The sequence below is a fragment of the Typopeltis vanoorti genome, chromosome 16, assembly GCF_054136105.1.
Source record: "Typopeltis vanoorti isolate ZY-2024b chromosome 16, IOZ_Tvanoo_1.0, whole genome shotgun sequence".
Taxonomy (NCBI): Eukaryota; Metazoa; Arthropoda; class Arachnida; order Uropygi; family Thelyphonidae; genus Typopeltis; species Typopeltis vanoorti.
The window spans coordinates 33,304,539-33,327,956 of NC_143564.1; the positions used below are offsets into that span (position 1 = coordinate 33,304,539).

The 23,418-nt window shown below is 38.0% G+C and overlaps 1 protein-coding gene across 1 annotated transcript in view; it reads right to left on the minus strand.

Annotated features, from left to right (window-relative positions):
* nwk (FCH and double SH3 domains nervous wreck) overlaps positions 1-23,418 on the minus strand; it is a 493,235-nt gene that overhangs the window by 156,176 nt on the left and 313,641 nt on the right. Inside the window, exon 16 of the mRNA XM_090406304.1 lies at positions 14,241-14,321. Within this exon, the coding sequence (XP_090262430.1) occupies positions 14,241-14,321 (81 nt within the window). The remainder of the gene's footprint in view (positions 1-14,240; positions 14,322-23,418) is intronic.

A 23,418-nucleotide genomic window follows, 5' to 3' on the forward strand; every position in this document is an offset into this window, starting at 1 on the left:
CTAGCTCTACATGATATTATTATTATCCTATGATTGCATGGAGTCACAGACTCATCTGGGGTCCCTTTGCTCCAAAGGGTCACTTTTGTCATAAACATAGCTCATCGTGCCATGCCTTAATATGTTCGCTGCCAACGACGAGTATACTCGTAGTTGGTATATGAGCCACACAAGCCAGCTATGAGTATACTCCTATGATGCTTACCGCCGGCAACGAGATTACCCGTACTGACCTTGAAGAAGTGAAAATGCTTGGCTTGTGGAGCTAGCAGCAAAACTATGTATACTCATAGATGGTATATTCTCTGCACAAGCCAGCTACGAGTTATACTCTTATGATGCTTACCGCCGGCAACGAGATTACCCATACTGACCTTGAAGAAGTGAAATTGCTTGGCGTACGGGAACAAACTATGCTGAAGTAGCGTGGCAGCGAACGTGTTAAACACATTAAATTCTATGCGGACATCACGCTCTCAGACGATGCATTCCAATCATTCAAAACTCTCAATGCAAAAAGCCTGCTTCTCACTCCCTTGCTCACACCTTCCTTATATAGCTTCAAGAGATGACCTCTTGTTCTTCCCCAGTTTTCCACCATTTTATGAAAAAACTCTTCAGTGTTAATTCTTGTACATCTCCATCATATTAGCCATACCTCCTATCCAATAGACTCTGCAAGTTGCCTTGTCTCAACCTTTCTTCATATTCACCATTCCAAACATCAGAAACTATTTTGGTTAATTGCCTCTGGACACTCTCCGACATCTATTCATCCTCTTAAAAAACAGGTGACCAAATATGTGTATAGTAGTCCACATATACACATATTTGACCTAATCAGAGCCTTATACAATGGAACCAGAACCTCCTTACTTCTACAAGTCAATGTCCTCTGTATCATTCCCAGAATTTGTTGGGTTGTCCTCACAATTTTTGCAATATGTCCTCTAACTTTTAGATCCTTATCCACCATCACCCCAAGATCTTATTTCATCTGCCTCCAAATATATACCCACAAAGAGTAAATTCTACATCCCATCTTTGTTTACCAAATTTTAAAACGTTACACTTCACAACATTGAACTGGCATCCCCACTATCGTGCCCATCCAGTCAGTCTATTGAAGTCTTCTTGTGAGGCCACACCATTTGCTCCACTCTTCATACATTGCATAATCTGCAAGCAACTGTATATCCCCATTCAAATCTTCCCCAATATCATTAACATACAGGTTAAACAGCAATGGCCCTAAAACATATCTCCCTGAGGCACATCACTTTTGACTTTCCTCTTCAGGGATATTGCTCCCACATACACATCTTGTTAATACCTATCACACAATTAATATCTAATCCAATGCACTAGTATAATATTCAACCCCCAGCCAGTCTACTTTGACCATCAACTTATGCAGTAATCTATCAAAAGCCTTTGCAAAGTCTAAGTATACTGCTGTGTATCCATCTCCCACATCCTATGTTGCTGTCACATTATTGTAATAAGTAAGTAAGTAGATTACTAAAACATGGCCTACCTTTAGCAAATCTGTGCTGTCCATCAAAGATAATGCCATTATTGTCAACTCAATTCTGGATCCTGATTCTCAACAGCCTTTCCAACACTTTAACCACAACATCTTACACACAGATTAGTCTATAATTTGATGCTTGAATTCTGTTACCTCCTTTATGAAGCTGCACAATCTTGCCTTCCTTCCACTCCTTTGGAACCTGACCCAGAGTAAGACTCATATTAAACAAATATGTCAAGGCAGATGTCCACTCCCTTGCATATTCCATCAAAATGTGTGGTGACATATCCAGCCCCCATCTTATAAACATCAAATTTGCTTAATTCTCCATAGACCTCTTGCTCACTCACAGTCAGTCTCTCCTCCTTGTAATTCACTGCTCTCAAATTCATTCACAAGGATGGAAGATCTTTATTAACTGCTCATTAAATATCTCAACTGTATCTCTGCAGTAATTGTGCTTATACCATTTTCTGTAATCAATTCCATCCCTACCATAATCGTTCTTTTTTCTTTTTGTTTTGTTTTTTTTGCTGGCTACATATCTAAAGAATTCTCTAGGATTTGTTTTGGCTTCATTAGCTAACTGCTGCTCATACTCCTCCCATTTCCATTATGTTGCATTCATAAAGACGAAATAACTATGAAATGCTTATTTAATATCTCAAATGTATTCTCTGCAAAGGTTATCATTCATGATCTTTATTTCTTCTACTGGCTACATACTGAACAAATCCCCCTAGGTCTTTAACAAACTGCTCTTCATACTGCCCTTTTACTACCCTTATCAAATGGGCCAACTTCTTTACCTTCTTTTTGTATCCCTCATGCACCTGATTATTACCACTCGTTGTATGCTGCCTCCATAACGATAACTTCATGGTCACTCTTGCCAAATGAAGGGAGATTTCATACCTTATGTCTATCGTCTGTTGAGATGATCAATTCCAATACCCTTGATCGTTGTAGCATCTGTTACATACTACTAACATACCTTCTCTCAGATGCTTTTACAAAATCTAAAGGGATGATTATAATTCAAGTTCACATTTCAAAAGGCTGTAACTGAGTAACTCAGTGGAATGATTTAACATTTAAAATGATGATGTGTGCAGCAATGGAATTTTATTTTGACAGTACTGCAAAAAGTTCAGAACATTAAAGGGATTAAAAATGGGTCCTATGACTGCAGATGGTTTACACAAAATGATCCGGAAATTTGAAGAGACAGATTCCTTAGATGTCAAAACCTGGCAGTGGATGGAAGCCCATTGAATGGCATACGATGGATGAAGTAGCCTCAAAGTTAGAGGAAGAAAGGATGGCAAATGATGTAGTAAGCAATAGCATATGACATATTGTATGGTCTTTAGACAAACCCATAAGCATCACTAAGTCATAAGGTAAATTCTGCACTGTTATCCTTACAAGATTTCTCACTATTTAAATTAAGGGGATATTAAATCCCACATTGTTTTAAAACCGAAATGTGGGATTTAATATCCCCTTAATTTAAATAATGTTTTTGTTGCCGAAATGAAGCTTATTAGCTCTTTATATTTAAGATTTCTCACATTTTGCAATTGCTTAATTCTGATGGGGATGCATGAGAAACATTTCCCCTACAGTTTCTTGCTCAGATTGAACTGGACAATGTCTGGCCATGGAACATTTTCTGGACTGACAAAATTCACTTCCATCAGGACAGTGCTGTGAACATGCAACAACTGCAGAATTTGGGCAACTGCAAACCCACATGTCATGCAAAAGAATCCACTTCATGTCACCGCAGTGTGGTTTTAAAGCAGAATTCATTATCTGACCTTTATTTTTCGAGGCGCTCGGTCCTGCTGGTCTTGTTACCTGCACTGTTAATGGTCAGCAATATGCATCTCTCTAAGCCAATGAGGTGATTCTAAAATTTTAACAGCATAAATGCCTGGATTCAAACAGTTTTTATGCAGGATGGTGCCCCTCCTCAAATCACCATCCCTATCAAGCTGTTGCCTCAGACACATTTTACCAAGGACATGAATCATCAGCCACCAATTTTTACTATGTGGCCAGCGTGCTTCCAGATCTGAATCCCTGTAACTTTTGTGGACATCTCAAAGACATCTATCATGGACACATTGCCAACTTAGTGGACCTCAAGACCAGCATTACAGGCCATATCCACAACTTCTACGTTCTGTGGTTGAGCATGCAATTTTGCAATTTCAGCACACTGTCAACAATAGAGGACAGCATATCGAACATATTTTTGTGTAACCACACAACACACTGCATCTACCCTACATTTTGTGACATTTTGAATTACCCTAGTATACCCCAGCGCTATGTATTACCCTAGTGGCAACTTTTAGAACTAATGTTAGTTCATGCAAAATAAAATTCCATTGCTTCACACATCATGTTAAATATTAAATCGTTCCACTGAGTAGTTACCCAGTTAGGCTTTCTAAATGTTAACTTTAATTATAATCACCCTGTATATAGATAGCTAAAACGTGATCTCCCTTTTGCCAACTCATGCTTCCATCAAAAAGAATGCTGTCATGAACACAGTTTTGATTTCATTCCTCACTAACTTCTCCTACACTGACTGCAGCTCCAGGCACATAGATTGGGCCTATAATTTGAAGCTAGTCTTATCAACTTCCCTTATGCAGGAGAACAACTTACCTATCTTCCCATTCCTTTGAAACTTGACTCAGATTCATGTTAAACAAGTATGTCAAGACAGTTGTTAACTCCTTGGAACATTTCTTCAAAACCTGCAGTGATTATCATTCTACCATTTTTGCCAGCTGTTATAATTCTTCCATAATCATTTTTACTTTTTCTGGTCACATATCACATCAACTCTGCATTTTGCTTTATTAGCTAATTTCTGTTCATAGTGCACTTTTATTATCCTGACCAAGCAAGTCATCTTCCTGGACTGCTCTTTGTATTCTTCATACAACCGATTATTAACACTCATGCTACCTCCACAATGCCTCCTTCCAGACTGCATGCTTAACCTCTTCATTCATCCATTTCACATCTACTTAATAAGCTCTTTACTTGAAATTCATTCAAATGCTGCTTCTGATGAAACAGTTCTTGAATAGGGCTCAAGCTTCATTGATATACTTCCTAATTTCATTATATAGCAGCAAGCTGTCTCAGCTTTTCATAATCATCAGCCTTGTAGTTCTACATATATACCTTCATCTCAGAATGGATCTTTCTTCATATCCAACATTCCAGAGATCAGAAATTACCTGCACACGAGTAATCCAGTAACATTAATTAGTGACTTACTAATGGTTGTTACTGAATTAGTGTATAACTAGGTTTTACATAGAATAGAGAGACAAAGGTAAAAAGCAGGCATCACCAACCTTTTACCCCATGAGAAGAAGATGAGTGGAATGCTGAGAGTGTAGCGAGTACATAAACAGTAAACGAGTTTAAGACAGTGTTTGATGAGCTGTGTATGTGTGTGTAAGAGAGAGAGAGAGAGAGATAGTGACACCTTCCATGATTAACTGCAGTCTTTTAACTTTGTGGAAATCTGATTATGAAATAATAATAAAGAATGAATAAATAAATCCTCTAATGCCTTGTATTCCCAAAGGAAGTAGGTGAAGTCTTTTTCATCCCATCTAACTTTTTGAAAATTAGTGGATAACCATCTCCATCACTAGCTGAGCCTAAGACCAGTGATGATTGCAGACAGAAGTTGGCAGCAGGCTAGTGAGTCTGCTGCCAACTTGTTCAAAAACCTATAATTTTTTGTTTGTTTCTTAGTTGTGTAGTTAAAACCTGAGTTACAACCTTATAACCTTATTTGTCTATGCCAAAGATCAACTAACTTGGAAAATGACTGAAGAAAGACCTAGAAAAAGTTTCTGTAGTCAGCAATTAGAATCAATCTATAATGCTCTTTCTTCTAGCAGTCTGGTTCTCTTGACAGATGCCTATCCAAAGGGCTGCAGAGGCATAAATAATGAATGATGAACTAATGATCCAGTTGAAGAACCAAACTGTTACACATGCCAACAAATGTTGCTTACATTGATTTTGGCAAAAGTTTTTCGCAGTGAAATGTACTAATCAACAACATCAGTAACATAGAAGGTATAAAATGTCCCTTCACCAAATACTTATTTGGATTTCAATCTGTCCCCTCCCTCTCCCACCACACAAACCTCTGTCCTTACTGATCAACAGCAGATCAGTCTACCTGTCCTTACAAGCTGGGACTAGAACAACCTTCAGTTTTGCAGACTCTCATTCTTTCTTTCTCTTTTTTATTATGTGTAAAGGATACCTTAAAACATGAAATACTACATGTCTAATAGAATATCTGTCTATAAGGTCATAGTATAAATATAGGCATACGTTCTACAAGCGTACAATAGCGATCAATGGGAATTTTGGACCATTCTTCCTGTAGGCATGTAATGAGGCTCTGGACTGTTGTAGGCCAGATGGCCCTTGACCTCACCCAATGCTCCAGTTCATCCCACAGATGTTCAATAGGGTTTCGATCAGGGTTCTTTGGAGGCCAGTCCAGTGTGATGATGTTCTTGTCCACAAACCACAGAGTTACAGCAGTAGCCTTATGACTTCATGCAATGTTTTGCTGAAAAGACAGTGATCAGTTCTGTAGGAATATTCAGAGTTAAATGTTCATGGCACCACAAACAGAGATCCAAGGCCAAATCAGGACAACACCATCACACTACCACCTTCGAATTTCATAGTTGGGGTTACATATGCTGGTAAAAGACATTCACTGGGTACACCTACACCTGTCATTTCTGCTTGTAGAGTGTAGTGCGATTCGTTGCTCCATAATACAGCTTTCCAAGCTTCCATGTCTCACCATACATTTTCTTTGCACTATTGAAGATAATGCTGCAATTTTTTTCAGGTAATGTGGAGCTTGCATATTGTGGTCCAATCATGGAAACGCATGTTGTGAGCTTCAGTTCTGAATATTTTTGTGCAGATTCATGTTCCATTTGCTGCCTGGAACTATGCATTCAATGTGTTGGCTACTGAATGGCGGGTTTTACATATTATATTATTCTTTGTAGCACCTTACAGTCACATTTGGTGAGTGTGGTGAATCGTCCACTGCAGGTTGCACTTCCATCCTAGTATGGTATCACTGATTGTTGACCTGGGCTGGCCCAATTTGATAACAATTTCTTGAACAGATAGACCTGCAATATGGTAATCTTATCACAATGCCTCTTTCCAACTCTGCAAGTTCCTTTCTTGCAGCCATTTGACCTTGACACTGTTACACTGACTTGAGAACATCATATTTCTCCAATTTATACTGGCCTACAAACACATGACTCGTTACATGGCACAATACACCTTGCCCATGGGTGTGTCCACTGACTTCTTTCCAAGCAGTGTATGTGTATATATGTATTATCATTTATTCATGTATGAACAGGGAAATATATACAGAAATTTTCATATAACACAAAATCATGCACATAAAGTATACTCATAAATATACACATACCAATTATTTAATCAGAAACCTTTATGCAGATGTATGTCAACATTATTTATGCAGTATATATGCAAAATACTTGGTTACATGCATTAAGTGTGCTAGGCAACTATTTAAGAATGCTGCTGGTCAGTAATTTTGAATAATGTTGATCACGATTGGAAAAACAAAGGATCTTTCAGGTTCGATAAAGGTCATTTTGTGGATGCCCGTCTGTCTGGAGTAACAATTTTGAAAATAGCAGGGCTGACTGCTTTCTCAAAAGGTGAGATATCCTGGGTATTTAATCAGTGAAGAAATAACAAATATTGCTTGTCTAAGAGGAACAACTGTGAACCTAGGACAGTCTGACAGGAAGAACAAGATCTCTGTCATCTGAGAAGGCTTATACAGACAAACAGAACTTACTGTGTGTAGCAACTGACTGAAGCATTTAATGAAGGCTGTTCCTGACCCATATTTCGCTGAACATTGCCCAGGGAATGGAAAAGAATCGGAAATCATATGGAAATCATATGTGTATATTAAAAATGGCTGATTTCTGCGAAGAACTGGAAAGTTTGTCTACAGTGGTGTCAGGAACATGTTCTGTAGCCTTGTAAACACAACTCAAGGTTCTGGAGGTGGTGTCACGGCATGTAGCATGTTCTGCTGGTAAGGAATGAATTCCATGATATTGCTGGAAGGTTGGGTGTCTTCCAAGGAATATCTGAATATTGCTGCTGATCAAGTCCATCTTGCAATATTAGCTTCTTATCCAGCAGGTGAAGTTTATCTCAGACAACAACACTACTGTCCAACTATAATAAATTTAGTTTAATCCTTTACCCAAGTGTAAGCAAGCAAAGTTTGCGCCTGAAAATATCTTCAGGACTGAGGTAAGGTGGTGCAACACCAGGCAACTCCGAGCAAAGGTGGACCAAGCTCTCATCACTCCTTGTCTCAGTATCTCCCATAATGCAAAGCATATCTCCTTGTGACATGCATACTGCTATGCATTAAGGGAAGGGCCACTACCCAGGCCATTGAGGTCTCGTCAGTGGGAGGCAGACCCAAACGTGGAGATACTATGGCAGAAGCAATAGGAGAGGTCATATTTACCTATAGGAGTTGCCAACAGGTGTACCACCTCATTATTGAATTACTCTGGATTTAGAGAAAGATGAACTTCTAAAATAAACTTCCAACTACTGTCACTGTCCAACGCATAAGCATTATTCAGCAGTGGTTCAGCAAGCATGACAGTTACTTCCACTATCTTCCCTGGCCACCACAAAGCCTGGATATGAACCCCATTGAGAATGTATGGAACAACGTTAGAAAAACAGATCTGAGGGCAAAGTCCTCTTCAGTCAAATCTGAGCGAGTTAAAAGGCTATCTTTTTAAGGGTGGTATGTGTCAGAAGCAGATGCAGTCCAGCACCTTGTGGAATCTATGTGCTGTAATTCAGGCTAAAGGAGGCATGGTTTTAAATAAAGTTTTCTAATTCAGTGGGCTGGTATGTGTATATTTATTATAATATGAGGGGGGGGGGTTATGGAAAGTTCTGATAAAATCTAGAACAAAAATGATATCAAAGCAACTGATATAACCACAAAAAAGAACATATTTTAAAACCTTTTAACCCCCATGATCATCAAACTGTAATAATTTTTTTCTTTTTCTTTTAGGGCATGTAAGAAGACAAAATCAATTAATTTTTGTCCTATGTGTTTATCAGAATATTCCAGACCCCCTCCTCACTCTCTCACACACACACACTTCAGATACTTAAGTGCCAAACAAGTGATCATTATTGGGTGATTTAAACTGGTTTTTTTTTGTTCTTCGGCCTCTTTCCATCCACTGATATATAGGCCTTCCCACTTAACTTTAAGGGGAGAGATTTTAACAACAGCAGTATAAATTGGAAAGAGGAACAGCATGTCATAGTAAAGGAATGAAATTTCTAGAATTATTGAAATCTTTAACATGAAGTAACAGAAGCATGAAGTTCAAGAGTTCTGGATTTGGACCTAGCATCAGAGGATTCAATTGTTACCAAGATGTTATTCCTGTGCCTGGCTGGAGAGCATGCCAACATAGTGGCTGGTATGTGTTCATCCTGCCACCACTTGCAAGATGAACAGCCATGCAAAAATAAAGGGGAAAAAAAGGAAAAACATGAATTCATGTGAAATTATAAGGCAGGTGATTATAATCCTAGAAATCAGCTTGGGGCAGTTTGATGGTTGGAAGAATTGTAAAGGTGATACTTCACAAGTGCCTGAGAACTAATGAAGTAATAGTTATTAGCAGCAAGGACAAGTTGTATACCTCAAGTAAAAAAAAAAAAGGTAAGATTTGGTGTAAAAGATAACTAATGCAATCAAATGGGAATTGCAGATAAAAAAAAAAGAGGTTATGGAAAAGTGCTAGAGGGGTGGGAAGGGTTCAAGGCTTAGAAGTGAATGAAAAGAGTGTGCTTCAAATGCAAAGTACTCTGGATGTCCAAAGCATTGGAACTTGACAGTATTTTGCCATATGTTTTAAGAGAATGTAAGAAACTGACAGCTATACTGACTTGAGTTTTCAATGAGTCTGGCTATTGGAAAGGTGCTTAAGGAGTGGAAGGAGGATAAGTCTGTCCTATTGAATAAGGATGATGGGAGAATCAAAGTATCAAATAATTGACAAATTTGTATTACTTGTGCAATTTTTCAAGATTTTGAGGCAATTAGTGAGAGATCACATATAGCATTGAGAAGACAGGGGTAATGTTATCTGTGATGGTCAGAATGGATTTGTTAAAGAGATTGTTTTATTTTTGTTCTGCTAATCTGACTGTCTTTTATAATAAAAGTAAAAAGAGCAGCAGCTCACAACAGTAAGGCATATACTGTTTTTGATTTTACAGATGCAAATTGACAAGTGCCACATGATAAGCTGATATTTAAGTTACAGTGGATAATTAACCTTGAAAAAGGTATCAAGCCAGATAACAAAAATTATATCAGGACAGTAAAATATTATAATAAATTTAGTTTAATCCTTTATTCAAGTGTAAGCAAACAAAGTTTGTGCCTGAAGTATCTTCAGGACTGAGGCAACTTATGGTAAAGGTGGACCAAGCTCTCATCACTCCTATTCTTAGTATCTCCCATAATGCAAAACACATCTCCTTGTAGACACGTATAATGCTATGCATTAAGGGAAGGGTCACTACCCAGACTGGTTTTGACCTTTATTGAGGTCTCATCAGTGGAAGCCAGACCCAGAAGTGGTGATACTAAGGTGGAAGCAATGGAGAAGTCATATTTACCTATCTGAGTTGCCAAAAGGGTGTCTCACCTTATTATTAAATTACTCTGGATATAGAGAAAGATGTTGGAAGTTTTTTTCACTTGGTTATATTAGTTATGAGGACAGAGTGATAGCATGTGGACTGTAGAGTTTGGTAGATAGAAAGGGGAGGAGAGATGACATCATTGAGACATTTTGAGAGGTAGTAACAGGGTTAACACTGGAGAGTTCTTTCATATGGTAGAACAAGAGTAAGAAGTGAGGACAAAAGGCCATCCCAAGAAGTTATGAATAGAAGTGGTGAGCAAGAGGGTGATAATGGCTTTTTTTGCACAGAGGGTGTTGTACTGTGTGGATTATCATTCAGGACCTCCATGGATTTTCAAGACTCATCGTTGGATGGCAATCTTAAACAACAGTCTATCATACAACTACTTAAACTCATTCACCATTTGTGAGTGAACTGATTGATAGGGTAAACTCACTCGAGGGTCATTCACAAACGGTGAATGAGTTTAAGTAGTTGTATGATAGACTGTGTTGTTTAAGATGGTCATCCAACGATGAGTCTTGTGAATCCATGGAGGTCCTGAATGATAATAATTCTTTCACTTAAAAATGAAAGTGAAAGAATTAAATATATATATATATAAGGGATGGCCACAACGTGGCTTGCATCCATGTGTCACACAGCTCTTCACGCTCTATCTGGAAAAAATAAACAAAAAGAGAAGAGGCGACAACAACAAAGAGGAACAAAATAAAAAAAATAAAAAAAGAGAAGAGTGAAAGAAAAACAGGGTTCAGGGTTAATAAAAATTACTGCAATAAAAAAAGTTTAATTTGAAACACATTAAATGAAGTTTACTTTGAAATTAGAATAATTTTTTTGAAGTCAAAACAATAATTTTCGTTACTTATTTACTAGTAGAGGCCTTCCTTGTATCCATTTGCTTAGTAAGCTCCTTAAAATTAGGTGTGTAATTGGTCAAAGTAGTTCTTACAAGCTTTTCAAATGTTCATCATTTAAAACAGATCTATATTTAGATTTAATAAATTTAAGAGTCGAATATAGCACTTCACAGGAGTACGTGACCCCAAAAATGGAGATCAGTTTTCTGGCACATTGCTTAAGTGTTGGATACTGTTGGTCCGGAACTTGCTTCAAAAACTCAATTAAGGAACATCCACTTCATCCGCTTTGCTTCACTAGCTTCAATCCGTCCTCTTGAAGTTCAAAAGGCTCCAGTTCTGCGGTTGCAACATCCATCACAATGGTTTTGAAATAGGACAACTGTGCTCAAGCACGTTCGTGAGAAAAAGATTTTCCAAAATAAGCGAATGTTGGCTTAAGTTCTTGAAGGTCGCAAAATCGATTGGTGAGTTCTTTGGCCAGATCATTTGATTTGCTAACATAAGATTCTGTTTCTAATTCCACTCCTGGGAAATTTGTCAGTATTGTCTTCAGACAAATAAAATGATTGAAAGTTTTATTTTCCAAGGAAAATGAAACTTTCTGAAAAAGTTGCTAAGCTTCCAAAGCAAACTGCATAGTCTGTGCGAGATCGGTTATTAGTTTTTTTTTTATCTTGAAGTGAAATGTTGAATATCTGTAGATGCTGGAAAACATCGGTGAAAAATGGCATGTCAAACAACCACTGAGTGTCTTCAAGATGAAGGAAAATTTTCTCCTTCTCTCTAAGAAACTGTTTGATTGGGTCTAACAATAATAACAAAAAAAAACTTGTTTAATACATTGCTAATTGAGAGCCACGTTACTAAGCAAAACCATGATACGTCATTAGGAATCTCATGACAATCCAACTCATCGAGAAAGCTTTTGAACTGTCAGTGTGTTTTAGCACTTGAATAAATAAATAAAATTGACAATTCTTAGAACTACTTGCATTACATGTTCAAATTTAAAACACTTGACAACTAGATGTTCCCTGTGAATAATGCAATGTACAGGTAGGAAAGCAGGATGATTCATCATTCTCAAGGAGCTCCGTGAGCCCTTTAGTTTTATCCCTCATAGCTGGAGTGCCATCAGTTGGAATGCTGATGATTTTTTCGTGCGATACTGAAGCTTTTGTAAGTGCAACATCCGTCCTCTTGAAGTTCCAAAGGTTCCAGTTCTGCAGTTGCAACATCCATTACAATGGTTTTGAAATAGGACAACTGTGCTCAAGCACGTTCGTGAGAAAAAGATTTTCCAAAATAAGCGAATGTTGGCTTAAGTTCTTGAAGGTCGCAAAATCGATTGTTGAGTTCTTTGGCCAGATCATTTAATTTGCTAACATAAGATTCTGTTTCTAATTTCACTCCTGGCAAATTTGTCAGTATTGTCTTCAGACAAACAAAATGATTGAAAGTTTTATTTTCCAAGGAAAATAAAACTTTCTGGAAAAGTTGCTAAGCTTCCAAAGCAAACTGCATAGTCTGTGCGAGATAGGTTATTAGTTTTTTTTACCTTGAAGTGATATGTTGAATATCTATAGATGCTGGAAAATATCGGTGAAAAATGGCATGTCTAACAACCACTGAGAGCTTCTTTGATGTCAGAACTACATGTTGCATCTTTCAACGCTATCAAGTCCAATAGCTCTTCCTTGACATAGGTCAAGAGATACAAAGCGGACAAATGTAGATAGTTGTTGTTTGTCCTGAATATCTGTCGATTCATCCAAAGTGAAACTAAATGCAGCACAGGTTTTCAAGTTATGGTGTAAGTTATTTACAATGTCAGCACTAATAATGGAAATTCTCCTTTCAGGTGTATGCCTGGAGACTGGCAGCTGTGCTGTTCAATTTGTTGGAATTTTTTTTATTATCCAGGTCTAAAACTGAAATTATTTGCGCAATATTCTTTTTGACAAATTCTCCTTCTGTATACAGACCTTCTGTCTATGTAATATTAAATACTAAAACAAAACCAACCTCGATAGTAACATCAGCCTCTTTAGTAAACATGGACATCGATTTACTCTGACCATGGAGTTGTTCTTCCAAAGTTGAAAGTTTAGTTTGCCTCCGATCAGAGCAAAGAGGAAATTCTTTACTAAAATTACTGTGATGCATGTCATAATGACACTTGAGATTTCTGGCTTTGAATTGCGCAAGTGTTATTTGGCATATGGCACACATTGGTTTACTTTGTTGTTTCACAAAAAGAAACTCCTCTTCTCACTCTGGCCTAAAACTTCTGTGTTCCTATTCATATTTACATTTTTTATGTGACATTTCTAAGCACTTGAAAAAGAGTTCAACAATAACAAGCAGTGTCAATGGACTCGTGCAACAATATGTTGAACAATACTGATAGATGAGCACCGAAAGTGTAACTAACTGACTAATGTATTGTAGCGGGCAGGCATAGCTACTTCATCCCCATCTCCCCACCACTCACCTTGCCAAGTGCACACTCACTTACTCCCATACCATTTCATCAGTCAAAGGTTGCGGCACTTCTAAGTCTTACCTGAATTATTTTGGCTCCAAAAGGATGCACAGTTGGCTACTCCTGATACATACATTTGACATTCCACCTGCATTTTTATTTGTATTTTTGTTTGCCCTTAGTTGTCCTCAAGAATAGTTACCAAACAAAATACCATACCTAACTAATAATAGATATCCTACTGTAGAATAATTAATGTATCCATTCAGTACAGACTGACTACAACATTTTTTAAAACAAGGGAATTTTTATATCCTAACACACACACACACACACGCGCACCACACACACACACACACACACACACACACACACACACACACACACACATTATATCAACAAAAGGTTTCTTTCATGAGTCAGATGTGGAAACATTAAACATAACATATGGATTATATAAGTAATATACTGATTCAAAGAATACATATGCTCTTACCTTCACCCAACCATCTACATCTTCACCTATGATTTCCAGTTCTTCTAACTCGACAAAATTTAATTCATCAGCATTCGTAGCCTGAAGAAGAAAGATACATTTATTTTCTCTAAAAATATATAAAACTGACGATTTTGATTTTGTAATATTGGAACTGAAAACATGAGCATAAATATTGTTATATTTGTGTTCATATTTTTGTCTATATTATTTCATTTCAGAATAAGAGAATTATTAATGTTATTATTCAGGCTCCATATAGTCATAAATTTCATCATGAGAGACCTATCTTACTCATTCATTGTTCATGCTTTCACTTCCCTATCAGACAGTGTATTTCACAGTCCAACTACCCTCCATGCAAAAAAGCCTCACATTCTTGCTTGCCACTTCCATTCATAACTTCTGGGGATGGGTTCTTATCTTTACTCTTGTTTTACCATATGAAAGAAACTCCCCAGTGTCAACACTGCAGCTACCTCTCAGTTGAAATATCTCATTCATGTCACCTCCTGCACCATTTCGAAGGTTAATTTATCCCCTTCAAGTTAGTAACAAAATCTGACACAATATTCCAGATGTGGAATACTGTGTGACCAGGGGCTTTATACAATGGAATCACCACTCTTCTATCTCTGCTAGTCAGCGTCCTACTCAGTACTGCAGCATTTTTCTGGGTTATCTTCACAACCTTTGTGATATGTCTTCTCAACTGAGATTTTATCATTCATCAACCCAATTTCCATTGTCTCCTCCACTCTAGTACAGTTCCACCAACTGAGTATGCAGCCTTCCATTAATGGTTCTGAAACTTCAAGACTTTACATTTAGTTGAATTAAACTAACATCCTGTAATCAAACTTTGTATTTCTGGGCCTATAACAGCATCTTACTAAATATCTTGTCACCTCTACCTTACATTCTCAAAACCATTAGTGCCATTTCCTGCAGATCCACCACTCTGAGTGAGAGGATGCAACTCATCATTTATCATAAGCAATACTCCACACTGCATTTGACTTTCCTATCCTGCCAAAATTATTATTATTATTAAGAGAGACCTCCAGGGAGTCAGGGACTCATCAAGGGTGGCCACATATGACATACCAGCTATCATACTTATTCTTGAGTTCATTCACACTGCTTGCACTTACAACATCCGATGGCAATCCATTCAAATCATGCACCACCATATGAGAGAAAAATCTAGCCCTACCTCCCTTCTTAGTGGCATTCATTCTCAGCTTCCAAGGATGCCTTCTTGTCCTTTCCCCACCCTCCATAAATTGAAAAGTTCCATCAACTGAAATCCTGTATGACCCTTTCAGAAGTTTCTAAGTCTCAATCATATCATCCCTCTTTCTCCTGTTTGCTAGAGTCTGCAGTCTACAAATTCTTAATCTGTCTTCATAAACAGTATTCCACAATCCTGATATCATTTTTAACACTCTCCTTTGCTCTCTCCACTGTATCAGAATCACAACGGAGACCAGACCTGCACACAATAGTCCAATTGATGTGTGGTTGAATATGCTAAAATTCCAAGAAATAGTGAAATGTTAGACTTTGCAATGGAGAAATGCATTTTAAATCAGTTCATTTTTTGTTGTATGAGACTGCCATTTAATTACTTTGTTCTGTTATGTTCTTTTACTTAAATATCTATAGGCCGCTCGTGAGTCAAGTGCAGTGACATGTATAAGAAGAACTCCTGATTGGGATAAGTTTTCTAGGAAAATAATTAAATATATATGTGTAATTGTTCGAGTAAGAGAGGCTGTAAACGTTGTGCACTACCAGTTTTATTAGTCTGGGGGATTTTTTTTTTTTTGCCAAAACTTAATTATGAAATCATTATTATTAGACTTTGTAACCTGCAAAAAATGGCGGCAGCATTGTCATTCCATGACTTTAATTTAGATTTCAGTCGTTTCATTAAGTATGAGGTCCGTTATATGTATTCTTTCGATTACATAAATGATTTGTGGATATTTGGTGAGGATGTGCGAAGTGTGACCAGAATGAGGAATTGATGAATGAATGCAAATATGAAATTGATGACAGAAAGTGTTAGTAGCGACATTGTTGCAGGGAAAATGAGTACACGTTTGAAAGAAAAGGATGGTGAGAAAGAGAGGTGAAAAAATGTTAAAAAATCAGTAAAAAAGAAAAAGAGCGATTTGAAAACCGTAACGGATGTTAAAAGGGACAAAAGTAAGGTGAGAGTGGGAGAAGGAAACGGAATTGAGAGAACGAATGAAACTAGAAATGGCATGACGCAGAAATCGAAAGTAAAAAAAATCGAAAGAATGGATGATAGCGAAAAAAGAATGAATGATAATGAAAGTTCGACGCATGTTGGACTGAAAGTACAGAAACAAAGAAAGATGAATGAGTGTGAAAATGAATAGAATGATAGCGAAAGTTGGACGCATGTTGGACCGAAAGTACGGAAACAAAGAAGGATGAATGAGAGTGAAAGTGAGAAAAGGGGGGTTGAGAGTTAGAAAGATTGAATGATAGAGAGAATATGTTGCGAGATTCGGAAGTTGAAATGGATTGGATGAGGCAAGAAATGAAATATATGCGGAATGAAATTAAGAAAATTCGGGTAAAAACTATTAAAATAAATAATGATGGCATGAAAGAGTTAACGAAAGATGAGCGAGTGGCATTGTATGGCGACTCCATTATTAAAGGTGTGTTGGATGAGAGGATGCAAAAGGTATGTTTTCCAGGCAGTAAAATGAGTAGAGTGATTGAGGCATTGGATATGAAGCAGGAGCGAGCAAAAGAGTTAATAGTATTAATAGGTACGAATGATTTGAGAGAGGACAAAGAGTGTGTCAGAATGGATATCAGGATGCTGCTTAGAAGGATAAACGAGAATAGTGTGACAGAAAGGATAGTTAGCGTGTTGCCTAGGTATGACTGTGGTGAAATGAGGCAGAGAGCAAGGATTATGAATGATATGCTGGCTGAAATGTGGGAGGAGACAGGAGTGCAGTTTGTTAATGTGTGGAATGAGTTTGAGGGACGAAGTGAATCGCTTGGAGAGACTGCTGCTGGAAGGTAGAGAAGTGAATAGAGAGAATGAATCAGATCGAGTGGGAAGTGATGTGCAAGAGCAGGAGAGTAAGACAGGAGAGATTGAAGAGGTGGTTATGAATGAGGAAGTGAGTGGTATGAGTATAGAAAATGAGAGAATGGGTGTGCAAGAGGAACAGGGAAATGGGGAAGATCAGGTTGGACAGGGGTACACAGTGTGAGAAAGGTGGATGCTCCAAGAGGAGATGAACATGTGTAGGCAGGAAAGGAATGGGATGACCAGGGATCAAGAGGAAACAGCTGGAATTGAAAAGGGTTTTAAAATGAAGAAGCAGAAAGGGAAATGGCCCCAGTTGAGCATGGAGAGATCACATCGAGTGAGTGGTATCAGTGGAACTAGCTGTAGATCCAGAAATGAGCTGTTGTGTTTGTATATAAATGCTAGACGTATAAGAAACAAGACAGATGAAATGGTTGCACTAATTGCGTCTGTGAACCCAAAAATTGTCGGAATAAGTGAGACATGGTTGGAAGAGGATGACATCCTGACAGGAATAGAGATGGAAGGGTATGATATGTTTCGTGAGGACAGAAGGGGTAAAAAGGGAGGGGGAGTGCTATTGATGATAGAGAAAGAGTTATGTCCATATAAAGTAGACATGCAAGAGGAAATAGTGCCAGTGGTTTTGAGGCAGTATGGTGTGAGATAGAGGTGAATGGAATCAAATATTTGGTGGGATGTTGTTATAGACCAAGTAATGTGGATGGCGATGATAATGAAATCTACAATCAAATTAGCCAAGTAAGTAAGAAAAGGGTGATCATTATGGGTGATTATAATTATGGCAATATAGACTGGAATGATGAGATAGCAACTGGAAGTAAAGAAAATGAGTTTCTTGAGTTATTGAGGGATAACTACCTCAGACAGTATGTAACAGAGGGCACACGAGGATTGAGGGTCATGGATTTGGTCATCTCATCAGAGGATGTAATTATAAATGAGGTGTCAAATCATCCACCAATTGGTGAGAGTGACCATGAGGTGATTACTTGGGTGGCTGCCAGCAGTGTGAGGACCTCTGTGAGAAAAGGGTATATGTGGAACTACAAGGGGGGTGATTATGAAGAGCTCAGGAGACAGCTTGCGGGTGTAGCATGGAACAAGGAGTTAGCTGGAAAAGAGATCAGTGCAGCTTGGGGAATTTTCAAAGACTATCTAGTAGACGCAATGTCTAAATGTATTCCAAGGGTGAGAAGGTTAAATAAGGTGGGTGTGAAATGGCTGAATAAAGAGATTAAGCATGCGATACAGAGAAAAAGGGATTTGTGGAGGCAGCATAAGAGAAGTGGAAATAACCAATTCCCAAGGAGGGTGACTTGGTTGGTGAGGGTAGCTAAAGAGAGGTATGAACAGCTGTTGGCTAATGAAGCCAAAAAGAATCCTAAGGAATTCTTTCAATATGTAGCCAGCAAAAGAAAGAATGATTATGGAAGGATGACATTGATTGGAGAAAATGGTATGAAGACAGCTGATGCAGAATGTGTGGTGGAGATACTTAATGAACAGTTCATAAAGATCTTTCAATCTGCTGAATGTGACTTCATGGAGGGATTGAGAGTAGTTGATGATAGGGAGGAGAGACTGACTGTAAGTGATCAAGAGATATATGGGGAGTTGAGCAAACTAGATGTAAATAAGGCTGTGTGACTTGATAATATATCACCATGTATTTGGAAGGAATGTGCCAGGGAGTTGACGCCGGCCTTGACATATTTTTTTAATACGAGGCTTGCATTCTGTCAAGTTCCTAAGGAGTGGAAGGAGGGCAAGATTGTTGTGCCACTTTATAAAGGAGGTGATCAAACTCAAGCATCAAACTATAGGCCTATCTGTGTGTTAGGTGTTGTGGTTAAGTTGTTGGAGAAGCTTGTGAGAACTAGGATCCAGAGTTGGGTTGACAACAATGGTATTATCTTTGATGGACAGCATGGATTTGCTAAAGGGAGGTCATGTTTTAGTAATCTACTTACTTATTACAATAAAGTGACTGCTTCCTTGGACAGAGGAGAGGGATACACAGTAATATACTTGTATTTCGCAAAGGCTTTAGATAGAGTACCTCATGATAAGTTGACAGTCAAACTAGAGCAAATGGGGTTGGATATTAGATTAGTGCATTGGATTGGAGACTGGTTATCTGATAGGTATCAACAAGTTGTGTATGGGGTGCGATATCCAGGAAAAGGAAAGTCATTAGTGGAGTGCCTCATGGGGTCTGTTTTAGGTCCATTACTGTTTAACTTGTATATTAATGATATAGGTGAAGATTTGGATGGAGATATTCAGTTGTTTGCAGATGATGCAAAGTTGGGACGAACCATGAAGTGTAGTGAAGATGTTGTAGCCTTACAGGAAGACTTGAATAGATTGAGTGATTGGGCACGGAAATGGGGATGTGAATTCAATGTTGCAAAATGTAAGGTTTTAAAATTTGGGAAACAAAGATTGGATGCAGAATTTATGCTTGGTGAGAATATATTGTTGGAGGTAGATGAAATAAGAGATCTAGGGGTGATAGTGGATAAGGATCTAAATTTAGGGGACACATCGCCAAAATTGTGAAGACAACAAAAATGCTTCTGGGAATGATGAGGAGTACACTGACGTTAGATGTAGGGAGATTCTTATTCCGTTGTATAAGGCTTTGATTAGGACACACATAGACTATTGTGCCCAGATTTGGTCACCGGGTTTTCAGAAGGATGAAGAGATATTGGAAAGGGTCCAAAGGAGACTGACTAAGGTAGTTTCTGACCTCTGGAATGTCGAGTATGAGGAAAGATTGAGAAGATGTCATTTGCAGAGTCGGGTGGACAGGAGGAAGAGGGGAGATATGATAGAGACCTACAAGTTGGTAAGGGGTTGTTATAGGATCAATGCTGGAGAAGTTTTACAGAGAATAGTTAGAGATCAGGGGAGAACCAGTGGTTATCCCTGGAAACTGTATAAAGAGGGTGTGAGTAGGGGAGTGAGAGGCAGGTTTTTTTTCATGCAGAGTTGTGAATGATTGGAATGCCTTGCCTGAGAATGTGGTGTCTGAAAAGAGTTTGAATGTGTTTAAAACACGGTATGATGAGCTGTGTGTGTGTGATAAAAAAGGACCTCCCAGATGAGTCTTTGACTCCATGAGGTCTTGGGTTGGTAATAATAATAATAATAATAATAATAATGTCTGTTTTGACGTTTAAAAACATGCAATATAACAGTTTGAGCTATTAATTTTTTTTTAAATTTAATTAAATAAATATAACTGATTTTAAATGTAGAAAATGTATGTCATTTGTTATCTTTAGTAGATTAAGTTACTAAAATGCTGACAAATTAGATTCCTCTATTTTTAAGTTCATGTGATACTAGATCAAGGACTTGTAAAGAGGCAAAATGACATCCTTATCTTTACTTGTGAATGTTCGTTTCAGCATTGCAATTATCTTTTGAGTTGTATTTGCAATCTTTACTACATGGCCTTTGAACTTCAACTTCTATCTACTAACACTCCAAGATCCCTAGCCTGATTACTTTCTTCTAGCATAATTCCACCAATATAATACAACATTGGATATCTAATCATGCCAATGTGATGACTTTACGTTTACTGACATCACTTTTCCAATGCCCACAATTCGAGACTATTCATATCATTCTGAAAGTACTGCATATCAGCAGCATTTATTACCCTACCTATCTTTGCATACTAGTGGTGGTAGGCAAATAGCTGTATGTCACTTGTCAAATCATTCTAGTATCATTAATGTACAGATTGAATACCAGTGGACCAAGCATCATTGTGGTACACCGCTGGTTACCTTAAATGTTGCAGACTCACATTACCAGTATACCACTTTTTGATATCTGTCAGTCAGCCATCCTCTTATCCACACTAATATTCTATAATCCAAACCCATATTCTCCAATTTATGCAACAGTCTGCCATTCTGTATTTTGTCAAAAGCCTTAGCAAAATCCAAAAGTATCATGGTGTATCCATTCCCCTTGCCTAGTTTAATCGTAGCATCGGTATAAAATGTGAGCAAGTTGCTAAAGCATGACCTTCCCTAGGTAAACCCATGTTGCTCATTGCAAAGTAGAGATTCACTGTCAATTCATTTCTGAATGCAAGCCCTAATTGGCTTTTCCAAAATCTTCACCACTCCTGAGATGCTGACTGGTAGATAGTTGGATACATCGGTGTTTTCACCACCTTTGTGCAATGGAATTACCATACATTCTTTCCATTCCTGCAGAATCTTCCCTGTTCTGAGACTCATAATATTAAACATCCTGGACAAAGAAATAGTCAGTTCTGCTGAATACTCTTTTAGCACATATGCTGATATCCCATCAGTCCCTATTGCTGAATTCTTATCCAGTTTGTGCAACAGCTCTAATACCTCGTCCTCATACACCCGAGTTTCTTCATCCAGTGAAGAGATAGCAGTGAGCTCAATGTTACATACACCAGGTTCATAGCTTTTATAAAATGGGCACTCATTAGTTGAACAACCTCTTCTGCATTTGCATTTAGAAGAGTTATTTTTTCATATTCATTCTTTCTTTTACTTACAGCATATTGATTGAATTCTTGTGGATTGTCTTTAACATGCAGCTCCAGTTTCTTTTCATACTCAGATTTAGCTTTCTGTACGACAGTTGAAATTATTCTAGCCTGCTGCTTATAATTTTCATAAAATTCCTTCCGAATCTTTTCTTATGAATCTCATGCTTAATAAGATTAAACATCCATTTGATCCCTATCCTATTTATTCTTCCAACTCTTGGGACACATTCTGATATTGCACCATTTAAGTATTGTTTAAATGTTTCCCATGCACTGTCGATATTCTTCTCATCCAATCTAGCAGCCGATCCCATTCCATTGAACTCAATATACTCCTCAGTTGATCATAATTTCCTGCTTTGTAGTTCAGCATGTAACCTTTTCTGAATGGAACATTCATAAACTTAGTCCCTTCCCAAGTGAGTACCACATAATCATTATCACCAACCTGAGGGAGAATAGTTATGTCTTTAACTGAAATGCCCTCTGACACTATAATCAAATCTAATACTCTTTGACCTTGAGTTCCTTCTGTCACATGCTGCTTGAGGAAGTTGTCCTGCAACAGCTCAATAAATTTATTTTCATTCTTCTCATGAGATTCTACTTCTACCCAATCATATTTGGATAATTAAAGTCTCCCATTATGATTACTCTTTTCACACTCATGTTTTCTGTTTGGTGATGCATTTCTTCATCACTAGCAACTGATCCACCAGGTCTGTAACAACACCCCACTATGTAATTGATCTTGTTAGATTCCAGCTCACACCAGATGGCTTCAAACTCACTTCAGCTGAAATACTGTTTGTAGTAGTCCTACAATAATAGGTCTCAACTCTAACTGGATTCAAATCATCTGATATCATTAGCAGCATGCCCCCTCCTCTCTATCCTTCCTAAAAATACTGTACCTTTTACACTCGATACCAGTTAGTATGTCTGATTCTGTAGCCAGGTCTCACTAATGCCTGCAATCTGAGGTCCCAACATACTGACCAAGACAACAAACTCTACTCCTTTGTTTCTGATACTCCTACCATTCTTGTGCAGACATAATAATCTACGTTTTTTTTTTGTGTGTGTGTGTGTGTGTGTGTGTGTGCGCGTGCGTGCGTGCGTGCGTGCGTGCGCGCAGTCTGCATGACACAGTTGGGCAACTTGTAGATCTCTATTCTTCTCTAGTGCCTTATACACATGTATATAGCTTTGAACATGTTTGATGGTTCTGAACCGGACGAACACAAAGTTGAAATCATTCTCTCCTCATCAACATTCCATGATAAAGCCCATTCGTGTCATTAACATTGTCGCTCTTACACTCACATTCTCAGCATTTCTCCCTTTATAATTTAGTTTCCCTGACACTCTGTGTTAGGTCTCATACCAGTTATTAGTTTTTCAAGACTCCTGATACCAAATGCATTCAGGTGTAGGCCGTCCCTCTTATACAAATCCAATCTTCTCTCAAACTCACTCCACACATCCAAAAACTTGCATCCATTCCT